This window comes from Chionomys nivalis, chromosome 21 (genome assembly GCF_950005125.1).
Source record: "Chionomys nivalis chromosome 21, mChiNiv1.1, whole genome shotgun sequence".
Classification (NCBI taxonomy): Eukaryota; Metazoa; Chordata; class Mammalia; order Rodentia; family Cricetidae; genus Chionomys; species Chionomys nivalis.
Window position 1 is genome coordinate 3,698,833 of NC_080106.1, and position 21,814 is coordinate 3,720,646.

At 47.4% G+C, this 21,814-nt stretch overlaps 1 protein-coding gene across 2 annotated transcripts in view; it reads left to right on the forward strand.

Moving 5' to 3' along the window:
• Window positions 1-21,814, forward strand: part of Pcnx2 (pecanex 2) — a 117,551-nt gene that overhangs the window by 39,300 nt on the left and 56,437 nt on the right. For both annotated transcript variants that reach the window (XM_057753362.1, XM_057753363.1), the window contains exons 13-17: window positions 1,324-1,495; window positions 7,248-7,358; window positions 7,971-8,062; window positions 17,359-17,468; window positions 19,169-19,265. In XM_057753362.1, the coding sequence (XP_057609345.1) occupies window positions 1,324-1,495; window positions 7,248-7,358; window positions 7,971-8,062; window positions 17,359-17,468; window positions 19,169-19,265 (582 nt within the window). The remainder of the gene's footprint in view (window positions 1-1,323; window positions 1,496-7,247; window positions 7,359-7,970; window positions 8,063-17,358; window positions 17,469-19,168; window positions 19,266-21,814) is intronic.

The window sequence follows — 21,814 nt, forward strand, 5'->3', positions numbered from 1 at the left end:
TAGTCTTTTGATAGGAGAAAGAACCAGAACAAATGATAGTTGCTTAGTTATGTTTCTTAAACCACGTCAGTTTGAGGAAATGTCTCCCATGTGTGCGCTCTAATATACCACACCACTATTTATACCAGCTAATTTATTTTGCTGTTTACTTAGTAAGGGCGTTTAGACTTCATTTTGACTTTGGTCTTATTATTTTTTAATGCAAAGGAAAATTCTCTTGTATTTATTAATCCATGACCTACTTGGATTCTGAAGAAAATTCCCTGCCAGGGCAACAATTTTTTTAAGACTGAACCTGGCCTCAGGACCAAAGGCAGCCGGTCTCCGTGACAGACACTGGTATTGTCCCACTGAAAGATGGTCTTAGAATAGGACCGTTCCTATTTTGGAGGCAGTGCCCATTGAAATCCCCTTTCTAAATACAGCACATTCAAGGCTGTGGCTAAAAACACCAGTTTGAGACCACGCCGATCTCCCTCTGCTTCCTGCACACAAGGTGGCTCACAAATTGCAAAGCACACTCTCCACCTGGTTGTTGTTGGTTTTTCAGATCTTATGAATTGTGCATTTATTTCAAAAATATGGGAGTTTTGCTGGGTTTTGCCCTGGAAAGCCCGTAGCACAATATCCCATTCCTTATTTAAAAATATACTAAACTTTTATTATTATTGAGCATGTACGCACACATGTGGAGGTCAGAAAACAACAACCCTGTGGAGCTGGCTCTCTCCTTTCACCTTGATGTGAGTGTCTGGGACGGAACTCTGGTCCATCTTGTACAGCGAGCCCTTTTACCCACTGTGCCAATTTGCCACCTTTTCCCTTAATTTCCCACAGTCATCTGAAAGGAAGAAAGGGCATTTCCCCTCTTTTAGCAGTATTTCGAGGACCGGGATGAGGTCTGAAAGGCTTTGATAGGGAACCCACGTCAAATGGACATGACTAACAAAGGTTTCAAGGAACCTTGCACCTGAAAAGAGCAAGGAGAATGGAAAGTTTGCATTAGACAGGTTTTCTCGGGGGCGGGGGTGTTAATTACATTTTTAGGGAAATCTTGTTGGACTTAAATGGCAACATTCCCTTATGGTTTGGCAAAATAAACATGAAGCATTATTTTAGTTCTATTTGTCTCCCCATGTTCTCTTCCTGGTATTTTGAGCTTGTAAAATTATAGCAGAGTGGGGACGAATATTGGTGTGGGGACGGGTATTGGGGTGACGATGGGTGTTGGGGTGACGATGGGTGTTGGGTAGTGTCAGTTGTATCATGTGGTGTCTGATTCTTCTCAATGAGTACAACCCGGAAATTGTATTTGTTTTCTAGGGACACAACCAAATCATAGCCTATAGCAGACCAATCTATTTCTGTATGCTGTGTGGCCTTATTTTGCTTCTTGATTCAGGGGCCAAAGCCAGGCACCCTCCCAGCTATGTCGTATATGGCCTGAAGCTCTTCTCCCCTGAGACCCTGCAATCAGTCAGGGACCACTTAATAGGTGAGTGAGTTTGGGGATTATGGGGAAGAGCCTTGGGACAGGAAGGTATATCTCCCCTTTTTCTTTGGCACCCCTCCTGGGAAAAGCCTGCACACTTGGTTACTGATGGGAAGAGCTAAGTATTATCCTCTTGGCTTGTGTCTATGGAAGCCTATGAAGCCCAAGATAACAACATGGGGGGCGGGCGTTGGGAGGGCTGGACTACTCAGCTGTCATTCTTCAGGCACTATCCACCTCGTATTTTTTAATCAGTCTCTCATTAATTTAGAATAAGCAAACTAGGGCTGTCTCCACCTCCCGGAACCTAGAATTACAAGCGCTTGCCCCATGTCTCATTTTGATTTGGTTCTGGGTATGGAATTCACGTCCTCATGCTTACAAGGCAAGCACTTCACCTGCCGAGCCACCTCCCTAGCCCTAACAATGGGATTCTTGGAATGGACTTTGATACCTGCAACCAAGAAGCTGCATCCCTGTGACATAGAAGCATGCGGAGTGACTACGGATACAGAGGTAGTCACGGAGTGCTCCAGAAGTTAATGAGCAAAGGAGGTTTTGGAGGGCTTCCCACTCATAAATCACAGACAGCTCCCTGGACGCTCAGAGCTGGCTGCTTCAGGAAGAATATTTTAGAGATAATTGTAGAATGAGTTTTGAAGGTGCTGGTCGTGACGGTACGGACCTGTGGCCCCAACACTTGGCAGGAGGATTAGGGTTAGGAGTTCACTGTTGCTGTTGGCTAAATAACAAGTTGGAGGCTACTCTGAGTTACATGGGATCCTAGCTTGAAAAGACAGCAAAAATAAAAACATCCCCCAAAATAGAATAAGAAGAGACAGGGGGAGGAGAAAAGAGAAGAGAGGGGCAGAGAAGGAGAAAGAGGGGCAGGGAAGGAGAAAGAGGGGCAGGGAAGGAGAAGGAGGGGCAGGGAAGGAGAAGGAAGGGGCAGGGAAGGAGAAGGAAGGAGCAGGGAAGGAGAAGGAGGGGCAGGAAAGAAGAAGGAGGGGCAGGGAAGAAGAAGGAGGGGCAGGGAAGGAGAAGGAGAGCCAGGGAGGGTGAAGGAGGGGCAGGGAAGGAAGAGAGATCTGTGAAGCAAAGCCCTGACACATCTCATTAACAAATTGCTTTTCATGCCTGAGTCCTGCTCAACCTCACTTCTTATTTTTCTTTACTTTGCTACTCCAAGAAAGCCAACACCCTGAGTTCCCAGTGTACCCCACTTTCCATGGCAAGAGAACCAGAGAATTCATTAGGGCCCAAAGGGGAAGAGGGCCGTGCTTGAGTAAAGCCTGAGGTATTTGTTTCACAGTAAGCAGTGCGGAGGCTGCTGGACATCATCCTTTTGTTTCTTCCAGGGTGTGGAAGAGACAGGGAACGTGGCTTTCTTACCTCCCTCCTGAAATATATTTCTCTCCTTCAAATTTCCTAATACATACTGTCTGCTCCTCCACAGCGTCAGGTGAGAACGGTGATAAATAACCTGCGAGCTGACTCGATGATATCTGTGGCTCAGATAAAAGGAGAACTAGAAGAATAGCAATCGTCAAGGAAGGGGGGGGGGGTTAAAGGCATTGATTTGCACAGAGCATGAAACACAAGGAATGTGTGAGAACAAAGCAGAAGAGGCGGGTGTTGAGAGGGCCTTTCTAACTTTGTAGGAGATGGCAAGGTCAATTCAAGGTCACTGTGCTTCGAACAGCCTCTTCACCAGGAGACTTAGTGACGTGACAGCTACCACTGTCCCCTCCAGGGATCAGTTAGGAGAGGAGAAAGCAAGGGTTGTAAGATTGGCTGGAGAGAAGAGGTGTATGCTGGTTTCCTGCTAGCTACCTTCCTGGGCTATGGTGTCGTCCTGTCATAATCCAGCTGGAAAGGAAAACAGAAGCAGCACTTGGCTTCACAGGCGGGAGCTGGAGTCTGTAGTAGGGAGCTGTGGGCCTCTTCCCACAGCCCGGCTCATGGCTGCCTGGCTAGCTTATGCCCCAAAATAATAACACACAAACAGTATTCTTTTAAACACTGCTTGACCCATTTCTGTTCATGTGTGTAGCACCCCAAGGAGTGCTTACCGGGAAGATTCTAGCCTACGTCCATCCTGGGTCGGAGCTTCATCGCGTCTGCCAGAGAGAGGGGAGCATGGCGTCTGCTCCAGAGAGCAGAGCTGTCGAGTCTGAGCTCACTTCCTCTTCCTCCCAGCATTCTGTTCTGTTTACTCCACCCACCTATGTTTTAACCTATGAGGGCCAAGCAGTTTCTTTATTACTTAACCAATGAAATCAACAGATTGATATATGACACTCCCGCATCAGGAGTCCAAGAGCAAGGTGCCAGCTGGGCATCTTCCCTCTGGGACAGCACAGATTCTCTCCCTTTGCCTGTCTGTCTCTGGGCCCAGAGTTGGCCTTTTCATTGTTGTTGTTTGATTTTTTTTTTAATTTTAATTTGCATGTGTGGTGTGTTTATGGTGCGTATAGTGTGTGTGGTATGTGTGTGGATGTATGTGATGTGTGTGGTACATATGTGGTGTTTGTGTATGTGTGTGAATTTGTGGGGGGGCATGGAGTGTGTGGGTATATGTACTGTCCCATGCCAGAGTACCACACCTGTGTGGAACTCAGAGAATCACTCTTGGGAGTTGGTTTTCTCCTACCATGGTTTCTAGGACTCAGACTCAGGTCGTCAGGTTTAAGCAACAAGGGCTTTTACCTGCTGAGCCATCTCACCAGCCCTATTGTGTTTTCTTTTAACTATAATACTTCATCCCCCTTGCCTTTCCTCGCTCCCCTCATAGTGTTCTGTTCCATTGTTGCTGCTGTTTATTTATTTATTTATTTAGAGACAGGATTCTCACTAGGCAAACCAGGCGGGCCTTTAACTTGTAACTATGATGTTGTACATGCATGTACCACCATGTTTAATTTTTTGAGGTGCAGGGACTTGAACCTCTCAAGCTTTAGGCATGCTAGGCAAGAACTCTACTGGCTGAGCCACATCCCCAGCCCCAGTTGCCCTCTTTTAAAGAAGACCCTTCCCATTGGTTTAGGGCTGCAAGGGACCTGCAAGGATCCTGACTTTATCACTGCAACTAAGACACAGTGATAAGGGCCAAGTTTAGGACTTCAGCATCCTTTGGAGGGGACACAAGAAAACCCAGAGTGAGGAACACACAGTAAAAGGACAAGAGAAGCAAGAGCTAAATATACATGACATGCAGGGACACCTCCGGCAGAGCCACATGGGGCTGGCCCTCCCTGGGCCACAGTCAAAATGTAGAGAAAAGTCGCCCAGGACTTCCTCTGGGGGTGGTGTCTGCCTCATGCTACACTTTGGGCTCTGTTTGTCATTCCCATCTTTGGGTCAGGAGAGGAGGAGAGGACGGCTTCAGGAGATCAGACCTTCTGTTCAAAGAGAACCCAGCCTGGGCTGCCTCCCTGTGTAAGAGGGGGTCCCTTGTCCACCCAGGAGTAGAGCCAAAGCAGTGGGAAAGATTGAGATGCTGTTTGTCTGGTAGGGTAAAGGAGGAGCAGCTCAAAGGCAAGGAGAGACAGACAGTTGGAAAATAGTGTGAGGAGGGCCTGTGGTGGAGAAAGGAGCCGCGGGGTAATAGATGGATGGTAAATGGGTGGGCGGATGAGAGATGAAGGATGGATGGGTGGGTGGATGGATGGATGGATGGATGGATGGATGGATGGATGGATATATAGATAGATCCATAGATAGATAGATAGATAGATAGATAGATAGATAGATAGATAGATAGATCCATAGAGAGATAGAGAGATAGATCCATAGAGAGATAGATAGATAGATAGATAGATAGATAGATAGATAGATAGATCCATAGAGAGATAGATCCATAGATAGATAGATAGATAGATAGATAGATCCATAGAGAGATAGATAGATAGATAGATCCATAGAGAGATAGATAGATAGATAGATAGATCCATACATAGATAGACAGATCCATACATAGATAGACAGATCCATAGATAGATAGATAGATAGATAGATAGATAGATAGATAGATAGATAGACAGATCCATACATAGATAGACAGATCCATACATAGATAGACAGATCCATACATAGATTGATAGATAGATAGATAGATAGATAGATAGATAGATAGATAGATAGATAGATAGATGAATGGGTCTGTGGTACTGAGGATTGAACTCAGGGCCTCACATATCCTGTCAAGTGCTCCACAATTGACCCAAATCCCCAGTCCTCAAACTTTTTATTTTGAGATAGGCTCTTATTAACTTCCATATGCTGGCCTCAAATTCACTCCATATTCCAAACTGCCTTGGGACTTGTGACCTCAGCTTGCTGAATAGTTGTGATTATAGCCCAAGCCGCCAAGCCCCGTCAGGGATAACGTTCTCCTGTGAGTCCGTTCACTTGTGCTGAGCTGTGTGTATTCAGTGTATCACTCAGTTTTCCCTCCTTGGCGAGACCTCCTTTGCTTCTGTTGGCAGGTGACTGGCCTCTACAGTGGCCACCCATTTCCTGGGCTCAGGGAGGCTGTTGACCTTGGGACTGGGGTTTCTATTACTGACTGTCTGGGTGACTTCAGCAAGAGCCCGTGAGTGAGACTGGCTTTTTGAGTACCCTGCAGATGGGGAGGCCACAGGTTTCAGCCTCCCATGTCAGAAGAGAACAGCTGTGATGGGGCCTGCAGAGTCAGACTCCAGGAACAAGAGCTGGCTTGAACCTCACCAACGAGGCTAGTCCTACCCAGTGTGAAGAAACAAGGCAAGGTGGCTGCTGAGGGGTGGTGGTGAGGTCAACCACCGAGCTCTGTATGCACACACATATACTCTATGTGCACATGCGTTCACAAACACACACATATGTGGTCAGCCAATGGACCTTTGTTCCATAACCAATAAAATTCCATGTAACTGTTCCCATGACAAAACCTCTGGATGAACCTGTATCTGTGTTCCCAGCCACAGTCACTCACATCTGGCTCATTGCTTTTGAGGAGAGCTGTGTTTCACAACAGCTGTGTGCTGTTACTTCCTGCACAAAAGACAGAGCAAGAATCAGGGTCCTCAGGGGCCACCTGCCTTTTTTATTAAACAGGTATGTTGATGAGAGCCCCAGACAGACTGGAGGGGGACAAACTCTGTTCCGGGTTTCAGGTGTTACCTGAATGACATCCATCTGGGCTTGGTGGAAGCTAGAAGTCTGCTAAGAACATGTTGTAAAGGTTTTATTTGATAAAAACATATTCAGTGGACAATGAATTACTCTTGGTGGGGGGACTAGAAATAATCCAGGGTGGTGTGTGTGGCCCTGGCTCCATAACACCCATTGTCTCCATGATCAGCCCTGGTCTTGTGAGTCTTTGACATAAGTATGGCTTTCTTCCTCTGAAAACTTCACTTTACACTGTCGCCTCCTCTTCGCATGTCTTTCTGGAAGCTTCCCTGTCCTCTAACTCCCTCCTCATCTCCCCAGGTCGGATTCTGTTCTTCTGAGCTGCAGGCAGAGCACCTTCCTCCCTCCTCCCCACCCCAGCTCCCCTTAGGTCCCAAGCTGTCTGTGTGACCAGCCCTGAGTAATACACTTGCTGTTTTTTCTCATCCTCTAGATACCTGAGCGAGAGGAGTCCTGTTGCCTCAGTTTCCCCGAGTGTGATGGAGAGTCTAACAAGGGAAAGGCAGCCACACTGTAGCCACAACGTGGCCATGGTTACCCTGCCCCTAGCTCATCGCTGCCTTTGTTTGTTCAATTCCAGTATTTTTATGTTGCTTCCCTGTGATCTCCCTCCTGGGCCTCTTCCCACAGATCAACACCTTCTGCACGTACCTTTTGGAACAAGTCGACATGCTGCTCTTTGGAGGTTCTGGTGAGTCCTTGCACCAGCTCTTCCTGGAAGGGTTTTAAGATTGAACGAGGTCTGATGGTCCCAGGGACAGAGGATTAGGGTCCTGACTGGGAGGTTTGCTCTGTCTTGAGCTCCAAACCTGATTTAGTTTGGATTTCCTATGTTCCATAGAATAAGAAGTGGTCCACCCAGCAAAGGAATAAGCAAAGATACAAGGAAGGGAAGGCTCTCCCTTGATTTGGAGTGAGTGTGTGAGCCCTTCAAGCTATTCTTTAGAAGAAGTGCATGCGTGCATGTGTGTGCATGTGTGTGTATTTGTAAGAATGCACATGTATCATTGTGGGAATAGGTCAGCATGCACTTGTGTCTGTAGTGTTGTGGATGTGTGTTGTGAGAGTATCTATGAACCTTGAAAAATCTTTCCCCCAAAGGCAAATAACCCCAGTATCCTCTGGGAGTGGCATACCCTTAGTGTCATTATTCCATGGATAGTTCCATGGTCACCATCTTCCCCACACTAAGTGACCCGTGTCTTTGGATGGATCCTGTCACCAGACAGCTTATCCTTCCTTACCCCTCTACTGATTCTGAGAAGGGCACATCTAGTAAGCTGTGATGGTGTTTGTATTCCAGCTGTTTCTGGAATCACATCAGCCGTGTACAGTGTGGGCCGGAGTGTATTGGTAGCAGCCCTCCTCCACGCCTTCTGCTTCAGTGCCGTGAAGGTAAGTGTGTAGATGTATCATGGTGTGACTCTAGCCTGTATCAGTCAGCATATTGTTTTCATCGAATAGTTTTCCAGTTATGAAAGAAATTTTGTCATTGAGAAGGGGACCTGGCTGAGTTTGAGTAAGTCATTACGGTTCCTGGCTTGTTATAGAGTGTGACCCTCACCTGCCTAGTCTCCAGTGATGTCTCTGCTATGAGCAGGGACACCAGAAGAACTTCTGCTGGCCGTGGGAGCCAATGTAACCCATGTGCTCATTTTGCTTTTGTCTGAGGTAGCACCCTAAGCATGATGGGGGTGCCCCCTCATGTAGCTGTGTGGACCAGGGAATGGTATGGGAGGGGACAGCCGCACCAGTGAGAATCTAGAGCATAGAGGACCTCAGAGTTCCCGAGACCAAGAAGAGCAAAGCCTGGGGCATGGCCAAGGAAGCAGGGATGGGAAGCAGGGATGATGAGGAACCTAGACAAACACAGATGTCGGAAGCCAGGACGTCCTGTCAGAAGTGTACTGCTGTCGTGTATGGTCCAGCCGTGCGTGGACACACAAGGTGGTTGTGAATCAAGTCTGTGTATTTACAAGGCTCTAAGTAACCCCACATCTCTAGTGGAAGAATGGGGATATGTGGAACACAGGAGGAAACCTTCTAGATCCTTCTTCAATGAGAAGAAGTCAGCAAAATGGAAGAAAGTCAAACTAGAGAACTTGGCTTGTTTGGGAGTAGGAAGAAATGGGTAAAGGAGAAACAGCTGGGAGTCATTGCCTGCTAGATTAGAAACAGGAGCTGGGAGACTTGTAGGTAGCCCTTCTGCCAGTTCAGTGCCTTCTCGGGCTTGGGACCAAATGCTCTCTGGCTCTGAGGTTTCCAGAGCATTGAAACAGACTTCTGATGAGGAGGCTCAAAGGGAGGTCTGTGTCTCCCGAGAAGAGTTCTGACTCCTCTTGCTTGGTGTGGAGCAAGCGACAAATAGTGACTGACTGTTAATGGCCCCAGTTGCCATTTTAAACACCTTTTGTTTAAAAAAACAAAACAAAACAGAGCAATTTGCCTTTCTCTCTCCTCATCAGTGAGTGCTGACTTTTGAAACGGTCTCACGTTGACTTTCTGATTTAAAATGCAGCACCTATTAAATGCTGTGAATTGACTGAACGTGGTTAGTGAATTCACACGGGGATCCTGGGGAGGAAAGGAAAGTGCACCCCTTTTCCACAAACACTGATTGCATCAGGGTTCTCTAGAGGGACAGAATATATAGGGGATTTATTAGAGTGCCTCACAGGCTGTAGTCCAGCTAGTCCAACAACGGCTGGTGACCAATGGAAGGTCCAAAGATCCCGTGGGCTGTTAGTTCAGGAAGCTGATGTCTTAGCTCGTCCTCAGTATACTCTGGGATCCTAAAGAAGTTGGCTCCAATGCCAGCAAAGGAGAGGACTTGCTAGTGAGAGCGAGAGGAAGCGGGCAGAGAGCAAGCTTCCTCCGTCCATGTCCTTATGTATGCTGCCGGCAGGTGTGGCCCGGATCAAAGGTGGGTTCTCCCACCTCAGAAGGCTCAGATTAAAAGTTCGTCTTCCCACTTCAAATGATTTAGGTTTATAGGTTTACCCAGCTACTTGGGTTTTAGTTGGCTTCAGATGTGGTCAAGTTGACAGCCAAGAACAGCCGCTGCACTACCCAGCCCAGAGCTGGGGTTGTGGGGCTTCCCTCTGATGCTTCCTCTACACCACTGTGGTCACTCTGTTGCCGACTTGGCTGTTGCACTTTCTATATCTTCTTCAGGGCTGTGCTGGTTAATCTTCTGTCAACTTGACACACAATTAGAGTTATCTAAAAGAAGGGAACTTCAGCCGAGAACAAGCGTCCATAAAATCTGGCTGCAAGGCATTTTCTTAGTGATTGATGGAAGAGGACCCAGGCCATTGTGGGTGGTGCCATCCCAGGGCTGTTGGTCCTGGGTTCTATAAGAAAACAGGTTGAGCAAACCATGAGGAACAAACCAGTAAGCAGCACCCTCCATGGCCTCTGCATCAACTCCTGCCTCCAGCTTCCTGCCCTGCTTGAGTTCCTGCCCTGACTCCCTTCAGCGAAGAACAGTGCTATGGAAGTGTACACTGAATAAACCCTTTCCTCCCCTACTTGCTGTTTGGTCATAGCGTTTCATCACAGCAATAGAAGCCCTAGGATCAGGGTGATGGATGAACGGGTACTCACGAACAATGGCTGTATGTCAGCAGCCTGGCCAGGGGCATGTCTCTCTCTCGTTAAGGCTTAGTATGTGTTTATTGCCTTGATTTATTATTGTTGTTGCCCATGGTGACTGGGAGATGCAGCCCAGCCCAGCTGCAAGGAGCCTGCAAAATTCCTGTCTTAGGGACCTCCACTCAGGTAAAGGTAGTCCTCAACAGTGGCACAGAAAAGAACTTCAGGGCACGTCAGAATGATGCCAAGTCAGCCAGTCCATTGAGCAGAGAGATGGGGTGCTATACATAGGGGAACATTTAAAAATATAATTACACAGGAAAACTGCAGTGTGCGCCTAAGGCATCACTGTGGGCTTCTTAAGAGAGGGGCACCCCCAAGTGCCTCGGCAAAGGCTATAATGGGATTGGAGTCTTGGGAAGTTCCCTCGCTCAGAGGATATAATTTATAACCAGATACAAAGAGTAATCAAAGTTTACAAAGGAAGTGGAGTTCCAATTTGTCTTTTAATGTATGAGCTGGTTTCCTTGTTTCTCCTAAGGAATTTCCTCTGGTGAATGAGGTATTAAGGTGTGTTATGAAGAACCTGGTTGGGAGGTAAAGGACGAGAGGAGAGTTGGTGAGGCAGAAGTCAGGGTCTTGAAGGTTTGGGGCCTGAGTCAACTTGGCTCACATGACTTTTATAACCTCCTTGTTTCCGATGTCTTTTGGAAAGAGCATCGTCTCTAGACAATTTCAATTTTATCAGTAATGTTGAAGCTTTTTGACTCATAGCCAGCAAGAAACACAAAGCAGATCCTAGGGTGGGGATGCCTTTCTCTTAGGTGTCCCCCGAGTTTCCCTGTCTTTCCACAGGCCTCATTACTACTTGGTAGAAGTAGATGGGGGAGGGGGAGTGAGCTGATTTTGCCCTCTGGAATATTAATTAGGGAAGGAAAATATGATTCATCCTTTAATCTCATATTCTCTTTGGCTCATCTGAGACAGTTGCGCATCACATAAAGCAGGCCCCCTCGATGACTTACCCGTTTGACAGTGACACACGGAAGCCACTGGAATATTTGCTCCCTGGAGAAATGGCTCTGCGGTTAATTAGTCAGGATTTCTATTTGTCTAGGTAAACCTAGATTGCTATTTTTTATTATCTGTTACAAAGAAATTCTTCTTTATTGCTGGTGAGAGGACCCAGGAGCTGAAGCACATTGTTACAGTTTAATGTTTCCCAAGCGCCATTAACAATGGCTTTTAGGAGGCCCCCTCCCCGCACACACACACCCCACACCTCCTCAGCATTCAGGAATCGCAGCCTGCACCTCAGCATTTCCCGGCACTCAGGATTTAAAGTCTAATTATAGGTCTATAATAAGCCCATAGTTCTAGAATTTGGGGTTTTTTTTTGGCGGGGGTGGGGAGACCTGGTGTGTATTTTACCTATTCCCCGTGCAGCCCCTAAGCAAGGCATTCGGCACCACAGGGCAGAAAAGAGATCCCAAGGTCTCTGCTGACCTCAGCTGTCCACCCTAGCCCTGTGAAGTGTAAATAGTCCTGCTCCCCAGAAGGACAGTTCGCAGGCAGATGAGACACCTGCCCATCATGGCACTTATGTTTGCAGGAGCATGTCCCTAGTGTTTGCTTATTGCCTTTTGTGACAGCCCCTAACAGACAGGGATGAGTCCAGCATTTCTGCATTCCAAAAGTGAACTTGAACTTGAAGCCCAGGGTGCTGTGGTACATTGCTCAGGGAAACATCCATAATTCACAGGTTTCTTCCCCCTTCCATTTACAATGAATTAGTGAACCCACCTCATTAGGATGTTGGTATTACTGGGCTTAGGGGGTGTCCATTCTGTACCCTAGCAATCCAGAGTCAGCCGCCAGTCCTCAATAAGTCAATTAAAAGAGCCAAATTAATACTGAAAGCAAAAAAGGGAGATGCATTCAAAGTGGGTACATTCAGAAGAAGGACAAGAGAACAGTGGTCCCCAAGTCCATCTTCGGGGGGTCCTGACATGAGTTATGTATAACTAAGCAATCCAGCCAGGGCATGGCCCTGCCCACCATGGCCTCAGCTCCAAGTCTCTCCATTAAGACCATGTAACAAGTTCTAAATCGTATTTTCAGAAGTTCAGCTTTCCCTCTGAGCTCTGGGGCTCCTCCCAGCAGGAGATCCCTGGGGAAGTTCTAATTTCTTGTAATCCATCCTTCCCATAGCCCGGTAGACAAAGGAACACAGGTGTTCCTTTATAATATTTTATAATATATTCATTCCTTCCCGACAGGCCGGTTACTTCGAGTTTGAATGAAAAAAAAAATTGGGGAGCTTAGCTGAAGAGGTCCAGCCAGCCAGCCAGGGTGATCTGTGACGCTCCAAGGCTGCCTGACCTACAGGATCAGAACAGCTTCCTCCCTTAGAGAGGGTAGGCAGTGTGGGATGTGAAGGGAGGAGACTTGGTAGCTGTAACATCGCCAAATGACTAACTGATTTGTACTAGCATGTACTTTGAGAGGAGTTTGTCCTGCCTTTATCAGAGGAGGCTTTAAAAGGAGGGGATGATTCTCTCAAGAGGAGAGGGACACAATAGAAGCCTGGGTGTGTGGTTTCCAGGAATACAGTGGCTTCTCAGTGGCTCAGGAGAGAACCATGTGTCCAGCACCTGAGGGTGGCCTCAAAGCCAGAATGTGTCCCAGAGGCCAGGTAGTCAGAAAAGAGGGGCTGCTTATCCTGCAGCTGCATGAAACTGAATTCTGATGGCCTTCAGGGACGACTTCATGTCAGAAAAGAGCAGAGGTTCAGTCGCACTGATTTTAGCCTGGCGAGGCCTCACACAGAGAACCCAGCCTCAGGAACCACAACACCGTGTACCTGTGCTGCCGTAACCCAGTAATTCTGGGCCAGCTTGTTACACAGCAACAAAAAATGGGCAGAGATGGCAGCTGCTGAGTATGAGCAACTGGTGGTCGGGGTGATGACAGCAGAGAGTGCAGATTCGCTGTTAGTGATGTATTGGAAAATATGGCTGGGAAGGTTGCTCTGTAGGCAAGTACTTGTCTTGCAAACATTAGGATCTGAGTTTGATCCCCCAGGGCATGTAGGAAAGCCCAGTATGGTGGTGCATGCCTATAATCCCAGCACTGAGGAGGCAGAGACAGATCCGTGGAGCTCCTTGGCCAGCCGGCATGCCAATCAGAAAGTGCCAATCCCAGGTGATGCCTGTGGTAATGGGAGAGGAAATCTGTCCTCCTGGCTCTGGAAGTTTGTCTTTCTCTCCTGCAGATTCTGGGGGGTGGGATTGGCTTGGTAGTGATCACCTCAGGCTGGTGTCGCTGTGTGTAATCAATACTGTAAGCCATGCAGGCTCACAGCCACCAGGACACAGTGAGGGGTGGCATCTTCCAGGGTCCTGAGAGGCAGAAGGTGTTGGGACCATTTGGAGTCCTGGCCTCCAGCTGCTCTTCCCTGCTAGAGATCTTTACTTTCCTTCTGATTTGAGTTACTAAAGGCTGTGTCAAAGTTGTTTACCAGCTCTGCTTCACGAACACGTGTTGCCTTGCCTTGAGGATCAGAGGATAAGGTTTTCACCTGTTGGCCCACCTGACTGTTGGGTATATAAGCCTCCATGGTGCTATTGCATAAAGGGCTTCTTACCAGTGACTAGAGGTCCGTGCTTCTGTCTCTCTGTGTGTCTTTGTGTGTTTCAGTCTCCAGCCCCTTGCCTGAAGCTCGCAAACTATATGGTAGCGCATAGAACACAGAGAGGCATTGTGTCCTGCAGGAAGGGGCAGGACACTCTAAAGCCAACTGGCTGCTAAGCACTGAGCAAAGCTATTGATTGGCTGTGGGCATCCTTCGTGGATCCTGGTTTGATTCTGAGCACTCAGAAGTCACAGATTGAAATTTATCCAATATTTGTTTGTTTATTGCTGTGCATATATGCATGGTCTGTGCAGACACACATGCTGCAGCACACATATGAAGGTTAGGGGACTGTTTCCAGAACTGTGGATTCCGGGGGTAGAACTCGGGTCACCGCACTTCACAGTAGGGACCTTTATGGTCTGAGCCTTCTTGCCTGCCCATATTTATTTTGGACTCCGTTTTAGACTCTGCTTTCCTGCCGAAGCGAGTGTCATGTGCTGTATAAAATCTTGGATTGATATAAAGTGGGAAAGAGAATGCCTGTCTTCCAAGAAGTACATGTGTGAGTTCGTGTGAGTGGGTGTGTGCGTGTGCGCATGCTTTGGTGTACTTATCCATCTAGGTAGGGTTGAATACTTGAAGCACGTCATCCCCTCTTGTATCAAGGTACCTCAGTTTTCTTAAACATCCTCCCCTAAAAGTGAAGTATTGTTTTGACTCGTTAACATATGGTGTTTTCCACCAAAATGGAACCCACAGTGAAATACGCATCTCCTCTTCATGCTCAGTGATAATGGATGGGTGGAAGGATGGATAATGGGTGGATGGATGGATAATGGATGGATGGATGATGAGTGGGTGGATGGATGGATAGATGGATGGACAGATGGATTGCCACCTTTGTTAACACTCTCATTAATTTGTTTACCCAGCAAATTCTGAAAGTCTGATGTGACTTGAACACAGCACTAGGCACTGGCAGGCCCTTGGGACCCAACAGGAATCGGGAGCTGCCATGGGAAACAATGGGAATTCATAGCCTAGAGCAGTATTTCTCAACCTTCCTAATGCTGCGACCCTTTAATACAGTTCCTCATGTTGTGTGACCCCCAACTATACAATTATTTTGTTGCTACTTCATAACTTTGCTAGTTATGAAATTGTAGTGTAAATATCTGTGTTTTCTGATGTTCTTAGGTGACCCCTGAGAAAGGATTGTTCGACCCCTTGGAGGTCACAGTTCACAGATTGGGAATCACTGGTCTAGCGTGTGCCCAGCACACAGTTCAAGGACTTGGTGAAACCTGGGACTCAGCTGTATTTCTGGAGTCCTATTTCAGGGGCTTCTCTTTAGGTGAGCTTTAGAAAGAAAAAAAAAAGTCAGAAAAGGACTTACGTCAGAATCCAAGTATATGGATCTCAAAAACATCCCTTTGATGGGCTATGAGAAACTTATTTCTTCAAACAGAGCCCATTTAAATCTGATCTGAGAAGCCCAGCGGTGAGACTTGGACGTGTTTGTATTCCGTTCATGCGCAGGCTCTTAGCCAGCCTGCCCATAAATTCCATCTTAAGAGCCGCCTTGCGTTTCTCAGGGAGATATTGCTGAGACTGCCCCTCTTCAGAGGGCCTTTGTACAGGCTGAAAGGCCCTGCACGTTCTCATCTAAGCCCTCCTCCCCACAGCGCACGTGAACCGCGCCGCAGGACTGTCAGGCTATTAGACGGTTTTATTCCTGCCTCATAAAAATATTTCAAAACCTGGGGGAGCTTTATGAAACCAGCTCTCATCAATCCATAGCCTCTCCAATTTAGGGGCCCATGAGACACATCGCAAGGCAATTACAGGCGTTCGTTTTTTGAAGCAAACAATCCTGTGGCGGATGCTTCATTATCCGTGAGTGATAGATGGTTTTAAACCCAACCTCCTGGGATGGAGAGAAGGCTCAGCCGTTAAGAACACTGGCTGCTCCTCCAGAGGACCCTGGTTTGGTTTCCAGCACCCCTGTAAGGTGACTCTCAGCCACATGTAACTATCTCCAGGATCCAATGTCATCTTCTGGCCTTGGCCGGCACTGGGCACCCACACACATGCTCACACGCCAACAAATCTTTAAAGAATAAAATAAAACTTGTTCTCCCTTTGAAATCTCCATGGATTTGTGTGGCTGTGTGTATATGTGGCTACGAGCACAATAAATATAAAATCTTTTTTTTTTTTTTTTAAAAGACAGGGTCTCATACTATAGCCTAGGCTGGCCCCAAATTCATGGCAATGTTCCTGCCTCAGCTTTCTGTGAGCTAGGATTTTAGTATAAGCCACTACCTACTCCTGGCTTGTATAAGTAAATTTAAGACTGAAATATATATGTTTCAAATATAAAAGATTATTTTATTATCTCCCCAGCTCCTGGAAATGTCAGCAAAGCTCCCACTCCACCCATGCCCATCCCTGCCTCTGTTTCTCTTTTTACGAGCAGGGCATGGTGGCTTCTGAGCTCTCTGGAAAATGCCTTGCACTGAGCACAGTTGCCTTTAAAGTCCTTCTCAGGCTACCTGATTTCTTTTTCTGAAAATGTCAGTATCCCCTTCTTTGTCTCCAAGCAACAGTTGAGCATTGTCACCTGGTTCCTTTTGGTCTTTTCTAGCATCGCGTCTCTGATACGACACATCCTTGGAGCCTAGGGCTTCCTTGATGCTCTGTGGCTGCAGACCCCGCCCCCCATCCTCAGCACTGTCCGACCTTCAATGGACACACTCACCTAAGGTTCTGAGGACACAGAGCAAGGGGTGGATGCCAAGCAGACTGGCGATGACCCTCTCGCCACGCGCTAGCATCTTCTGTTCTTCCTGTCTTCTCGCCCTATCAGTATCTGGAGGGGAGAAGACCAGCTCAGCTAGGAGACCCCTTTTGACTCTAGAATGAATGACCTTTCTCAAACCTAGCAGAGTCTGGGGACTCTTGGCTCTCTGCACAAGAAGGAGCAATTCATGTTGGTGGTCAAGCAGGCTTCCTGTCCTTGTTCTCTTGAGAAACTGGTGTGCATGTGTGTGAGTGTGGAGGGGGCAGTAGGTAAACACGTGCGCATGTGTGACTGCTGTGTGCACATACACATCTCCTACCGTCGACATCACATACCAAGCTACATACATGTGGAGGGAAGGACCCTCCAGGAGGAGCCCAGGAGACCTGCAGTGTACCTTTCACTGTCTGTAGGAACCGGAAGCTGGGCTTTTCCTAGGACTGAGCTGCATCTGGGATTAGGCTTAAAGATGTGCAAGCCCACACCTGAAGTGAGGATGCTTAGACACTGCCCACAGGGCTGGTTAAGGACAACGTGGCGCTCACTGATAACAGATATCCAGTGTGAGTCCGATGGGTCACTCACTCACTGCATAGGAAGGCCACTGTGGGATGGAGGCAAGTCGCCATGTTTCTCAGCTCTGTCGTCTTTCTGCAGGAACCATGGAGCACACAGCACATCCCAGCGCTGTTCTCGGCCTTCTGTGGGCTGTTGGTTGCACTGTCCTACCATCTGAGCCGGCAGAGCAGTGATCCATCGGTGCTCCTGTGAGTAACTGTCCTGTATCTCCCCCCCCCCCCCCCGTGTGTGTGTGCATGTCCATATGTATGAGAGTATAGAGGCCGGAGAGTCACCTCAGGTGTCATCCCTCTGGTGTGGGTCCCCATTTTCTTTTGAGACAAGAATCTCTTACTGGCCTGGAGCTTGTCAGAGAGGCTAGGCTGGCCAGCAAACCCCAGCGATCCCCCTGTCTCTGCTTCCCTGGCACTGGGCTAATACATGGGTGGCACCACAACCAGAATTTTTATGTGAGTTCTGAAGACTGAACTCAGGTATGACAAGCACTATCTGCCCAGGTCCCATGGTTCCTTCTTTCCCAAGCCGTGGTAGACTTCGTGTTGGCTCACCAAAGTAGAGGCGGCCATTTGGTGCCCCCTGCCCTTTGACACTTTCTTTGAAGCAAGCTGGTTGCGTCCTGGATGGTGGCAGACAAATGCAGGGCTGACCTGAAATGATTGAAACCCAAGGGTAAACTTCCAGCCCGACTCCCTCTGTGAGCTCTGCATTGCAGCGAAGCTCGCAGGTAGCTGAGCGGAGAAGTCTGGGAGAACTGTAGGAACAGCCGTAGCACAGGTGAGGGCCAGTGTCGTCTTGTTATGGCGCTCGCCCACATCCTGGAAAGGAGGCTTTTGTTTTATTTTGCTCCTTCTTGTACAACCAGCATCTTTTTTTTTTTTTTTTTTTTTTTTTTTTTTTTTTTTTTTTGGATTTTTTCGAGACAGGGTTTCTCTGTAGCTTTTGGTTCCTGTCCTGGAACTAGCTCTTGTAGACCAGGCTGGCCTCGAACTCACAGAGATCCGCCTGCCTCTGCCTCCCGAGTGCTGGGATTAAAGGCGTGCGCCACCAACGCCCGGCACAACCAGCATCTTTGACCTTTAAAATGAGATTCGTGTCAAGGCCTTAAATGCTACCTATTGAAATCTCTGGTCACTTGGAGTATAGATCCGTTTCCGGCAACTGGAAATCCTCTGAACAATGTCACAAGGAGTATGAGATATTGATAATAGCGTGTCCTGGAGTTTGACCAAACTTACATCACTTTCTGACTTAACATAATTCATTTGGGAGTCAGTGATACCACAGCCTTAGGCTTTTAGACGCATTAGATTGAAAGGCATAGAAAAACGGGGAAATGACGGAAAATTAAACATGGCTTGCATGATATTTCATGTCAGATATGTGCCTGAATGGTTGCCTTTTGCTGGTACCGTAGGTGAGGATGCAGGGCAGTAGACTAGAGGAAAGAGGAGATGCCCAGATGCTGGCGGTTAGAGTACTGATACCCTTAAAGTTGCCTGACCACTTTTGTCAGGATGAAATTTAAAAATTGAAACATGAGCCAATGAGATGGCTCAGCTGGGAAATGGACTTGGGCAGCCTACGTTGATTCCCAGAGCCCACAGAAAGGTAGGCGAGAACCAACTCCACTAGGTGTCCTCTGACCGTCACACAGTGCCCACCACCAGGCACACACAATAGTAGTAATAATAATAAAGAAGAAGAAGAAGGAATGAATGAGTGAATGAATTGAAAATTAAACCATACTTGTGATCCCAGGACTGTGTCCTTTCTACTGTGATTTTGAAATGAACTCGGTTTTGCCCCTTGTAGGTGCAAGACCTAAGGACTTGCATGGTCTGAGACACATATTTTAAAAATGAAACCCTGTATGTTTTTCTACTCTCAGGTCCTTCGTTCAGTGCAGATTTCTTCCTAAATGCTTACATCAGGACCTGGACGAGTCGGCCACAGACCCTCTCCCTCAGAGGATGAAGGATTCAGTGGTAAGACCTCAGCATGGCAGCTCAGCTTTGGTCTCCTAGGTCGGGACAGTGTGGGGAAAGGACACAGAGACACACAGGCAGGGACACTGGAATCAGGTGGGGGCTCTGTATAGCCACCACAGCAACCTGGAACCTCGGCGGGTTTATTAGGTCCAGCGTGGGGGAGGTCGTCTCACTAGGAGGTCTTTGCAGACCTCAGCCTGGAAACTTGAGGATGAAGGAAGCCGCAGTGGCTAGTATCTGTACACACGGATCAATCACTCATAAACTTCCGAGGAAAACTTTGCCATTTCTCTTGAGCCTGGCCCACATGGATGATGACTTTTATAATTTTCCATGGGTTAACCGGCCCATGACATGGCCATGGACATGGTGTGCCCATGTGGAAATACACGTTCACTTCAGACTTCACTTCCTCGGGGCTTCCTCCACCCCTGACATAAGCCAGCCCGCAGTGTTCCTTGACGGCTTCTGCTTTGAGTTACTGCCTTGACTTCCTTCTGATAGTCAGTGACCTGGAAGTGTGAGCCAATGAAATACCCAGGGCCCAGGTTTCTTTAGTCAGAGTATTTTATCACAGTCACCAAAAGGAAGCTAGGACACGAAGACACATCCATGCAGGTGTCTAAATGCAGAGAAAGTGCCACTGGACCGGGAGCTAAGTGCAGAATCCTAAGGAAGACGTTGGCATTTCAAGCAGCACATACAGCCTTCCTGAGAATGTAGGACCAGGGATCTTAGGACAGGGCTTATCCCCTACCCCTCCTGGATATCTGAGAGAACCTATGTTCCTGAAGTCTTCCTTGGTGTTACAGCTAGTGGTGATGCGTCTCTATTACCTTGTTTATTACAGTAGAAGCAAGCTAGGAATCACAGAGGAACATGATAAATCTGCCCAATGGGCACTGATAGCATGTCACTAGTGCAGTTAGATGTAACAAGTTACCTATTGCTTTTTTGTTTGTTTGTTTTTCATGATCTTTTAAGAAAATCATTTAGACACTTATTAACGGGGTGAGGAGACAGGGTACATATGCCACATTGTGGCTGTCGAGGTTAGAGAACAGCCTTGTGGAATTGGTTCTATCCTTCCACCTTTACAAGGGCTCTAGGGATTAAGCGTAGAAAGCAAGAGCACATCCACAAACCCAAATCACCGTCAGCAGCCCAGCCAGAGCTCCCACAAGCATAGGAAACATAGGAAGAGATAAGGGAGCTGCGTGTACCCAGAGGTGGCCCAGAAAGTGAAAGGGGCAGCCTATTAACATGTAAACAAAGCTCCCCTTACAGTGATGGGCAGACCTCTCCTGGCTCTGTGTGGGAAGACTGAGGTTTATCCACTGCCAGGCCTTTTAAAAATATATATTTTTTAATGCTTAATACAGTTCAGAGCATTCCCAGTGGAATCAAATTCACGGCACTGGGCAGACCTCCCCTGGCTCTGTGTGGGAAGACTGGGGTTTATCCACTGCCAGGCCTTTTAAAATATTTATTTTTTTTTTAATGCTTAATACAGTTCAGAGCGTTCCCAATGGAATCAAATTCACGGCACTGGCAAAAGAGTGCAAGGTTTATTTAGAAAAATAGCAGCTCGTAGTTTAAGAATGACTTGAAAGAGAAGGATGAGAAAGGCGAATTTGGTGCTTTGGGATTTAAGTCTATAAAAAGGTTGAAGCACTAGAAGAAGGGGGGGGGAGATCAGAGTAGGATTAGCAGATTAGCAGCTCTGAGGAAGGAGGGCCCGTCAGTCATAAAAACACATTGCGTGAAAATTATCAGATGTGTGGGGTTCATCAGTGGGGGCGGGGAGGGAGGTTTTTATGTGCTAACCCTTCACTGGACACCAGAACATCACTAAGATACTAGAACATTTCAGGAAGACAGGAGAGAGTGGGCAAGAGAGGAAGGAAGTGAATGACAAAATAAAGTCAGACTCCTGTGACACACTATACTTCAAAGTCAATCCCAGGGGATTGCAAATGCAGAGGTGGGAGATGGGGCCTGGAGACACCCTCCCACCCCCCACCCTGTTCTGACTTTCTTTCCTAACCGCCTTTAAGAGGCCAGCTGTTTAGGAAGGGACCATCTCAAAGGAAACAAAAAGCCGAGTCTGTTACTGCTTGACGAATTAGCAGGTGATGATTTTTCTTTATTGTTTTAAGTTACAAAGGAAGACACAAAGAAGAACCGCAGGGAGGGGGCAGATGTTTTCACAAGGACCCCCAGACTACACAGCCCAGCCTGTAGCTAAAATTCACATGTCCTTGGGAGGCTGTGGAACTTCCAGGACTCAGACCCAGAATGCAGAAGGGCTTTTAACTATTTTAGAAAACAGTTCGGAATTTTTCTTTTTAAGTTAAGCCCCAGTGTTCCATATGAACCAGCCAATATTTACCCCCAAATATTTACACAAGAGAAGGAAGAATACACGTTCCTAGAGGTGTATCATGGCTGTTCATAGCAGTTTTATTTAGAACAGTCCAAACTGGGAGCACGCCCAAGGCCTGTCCACGTGAATGAACACACTGCAGTATAGCCTGCAAAAGAAT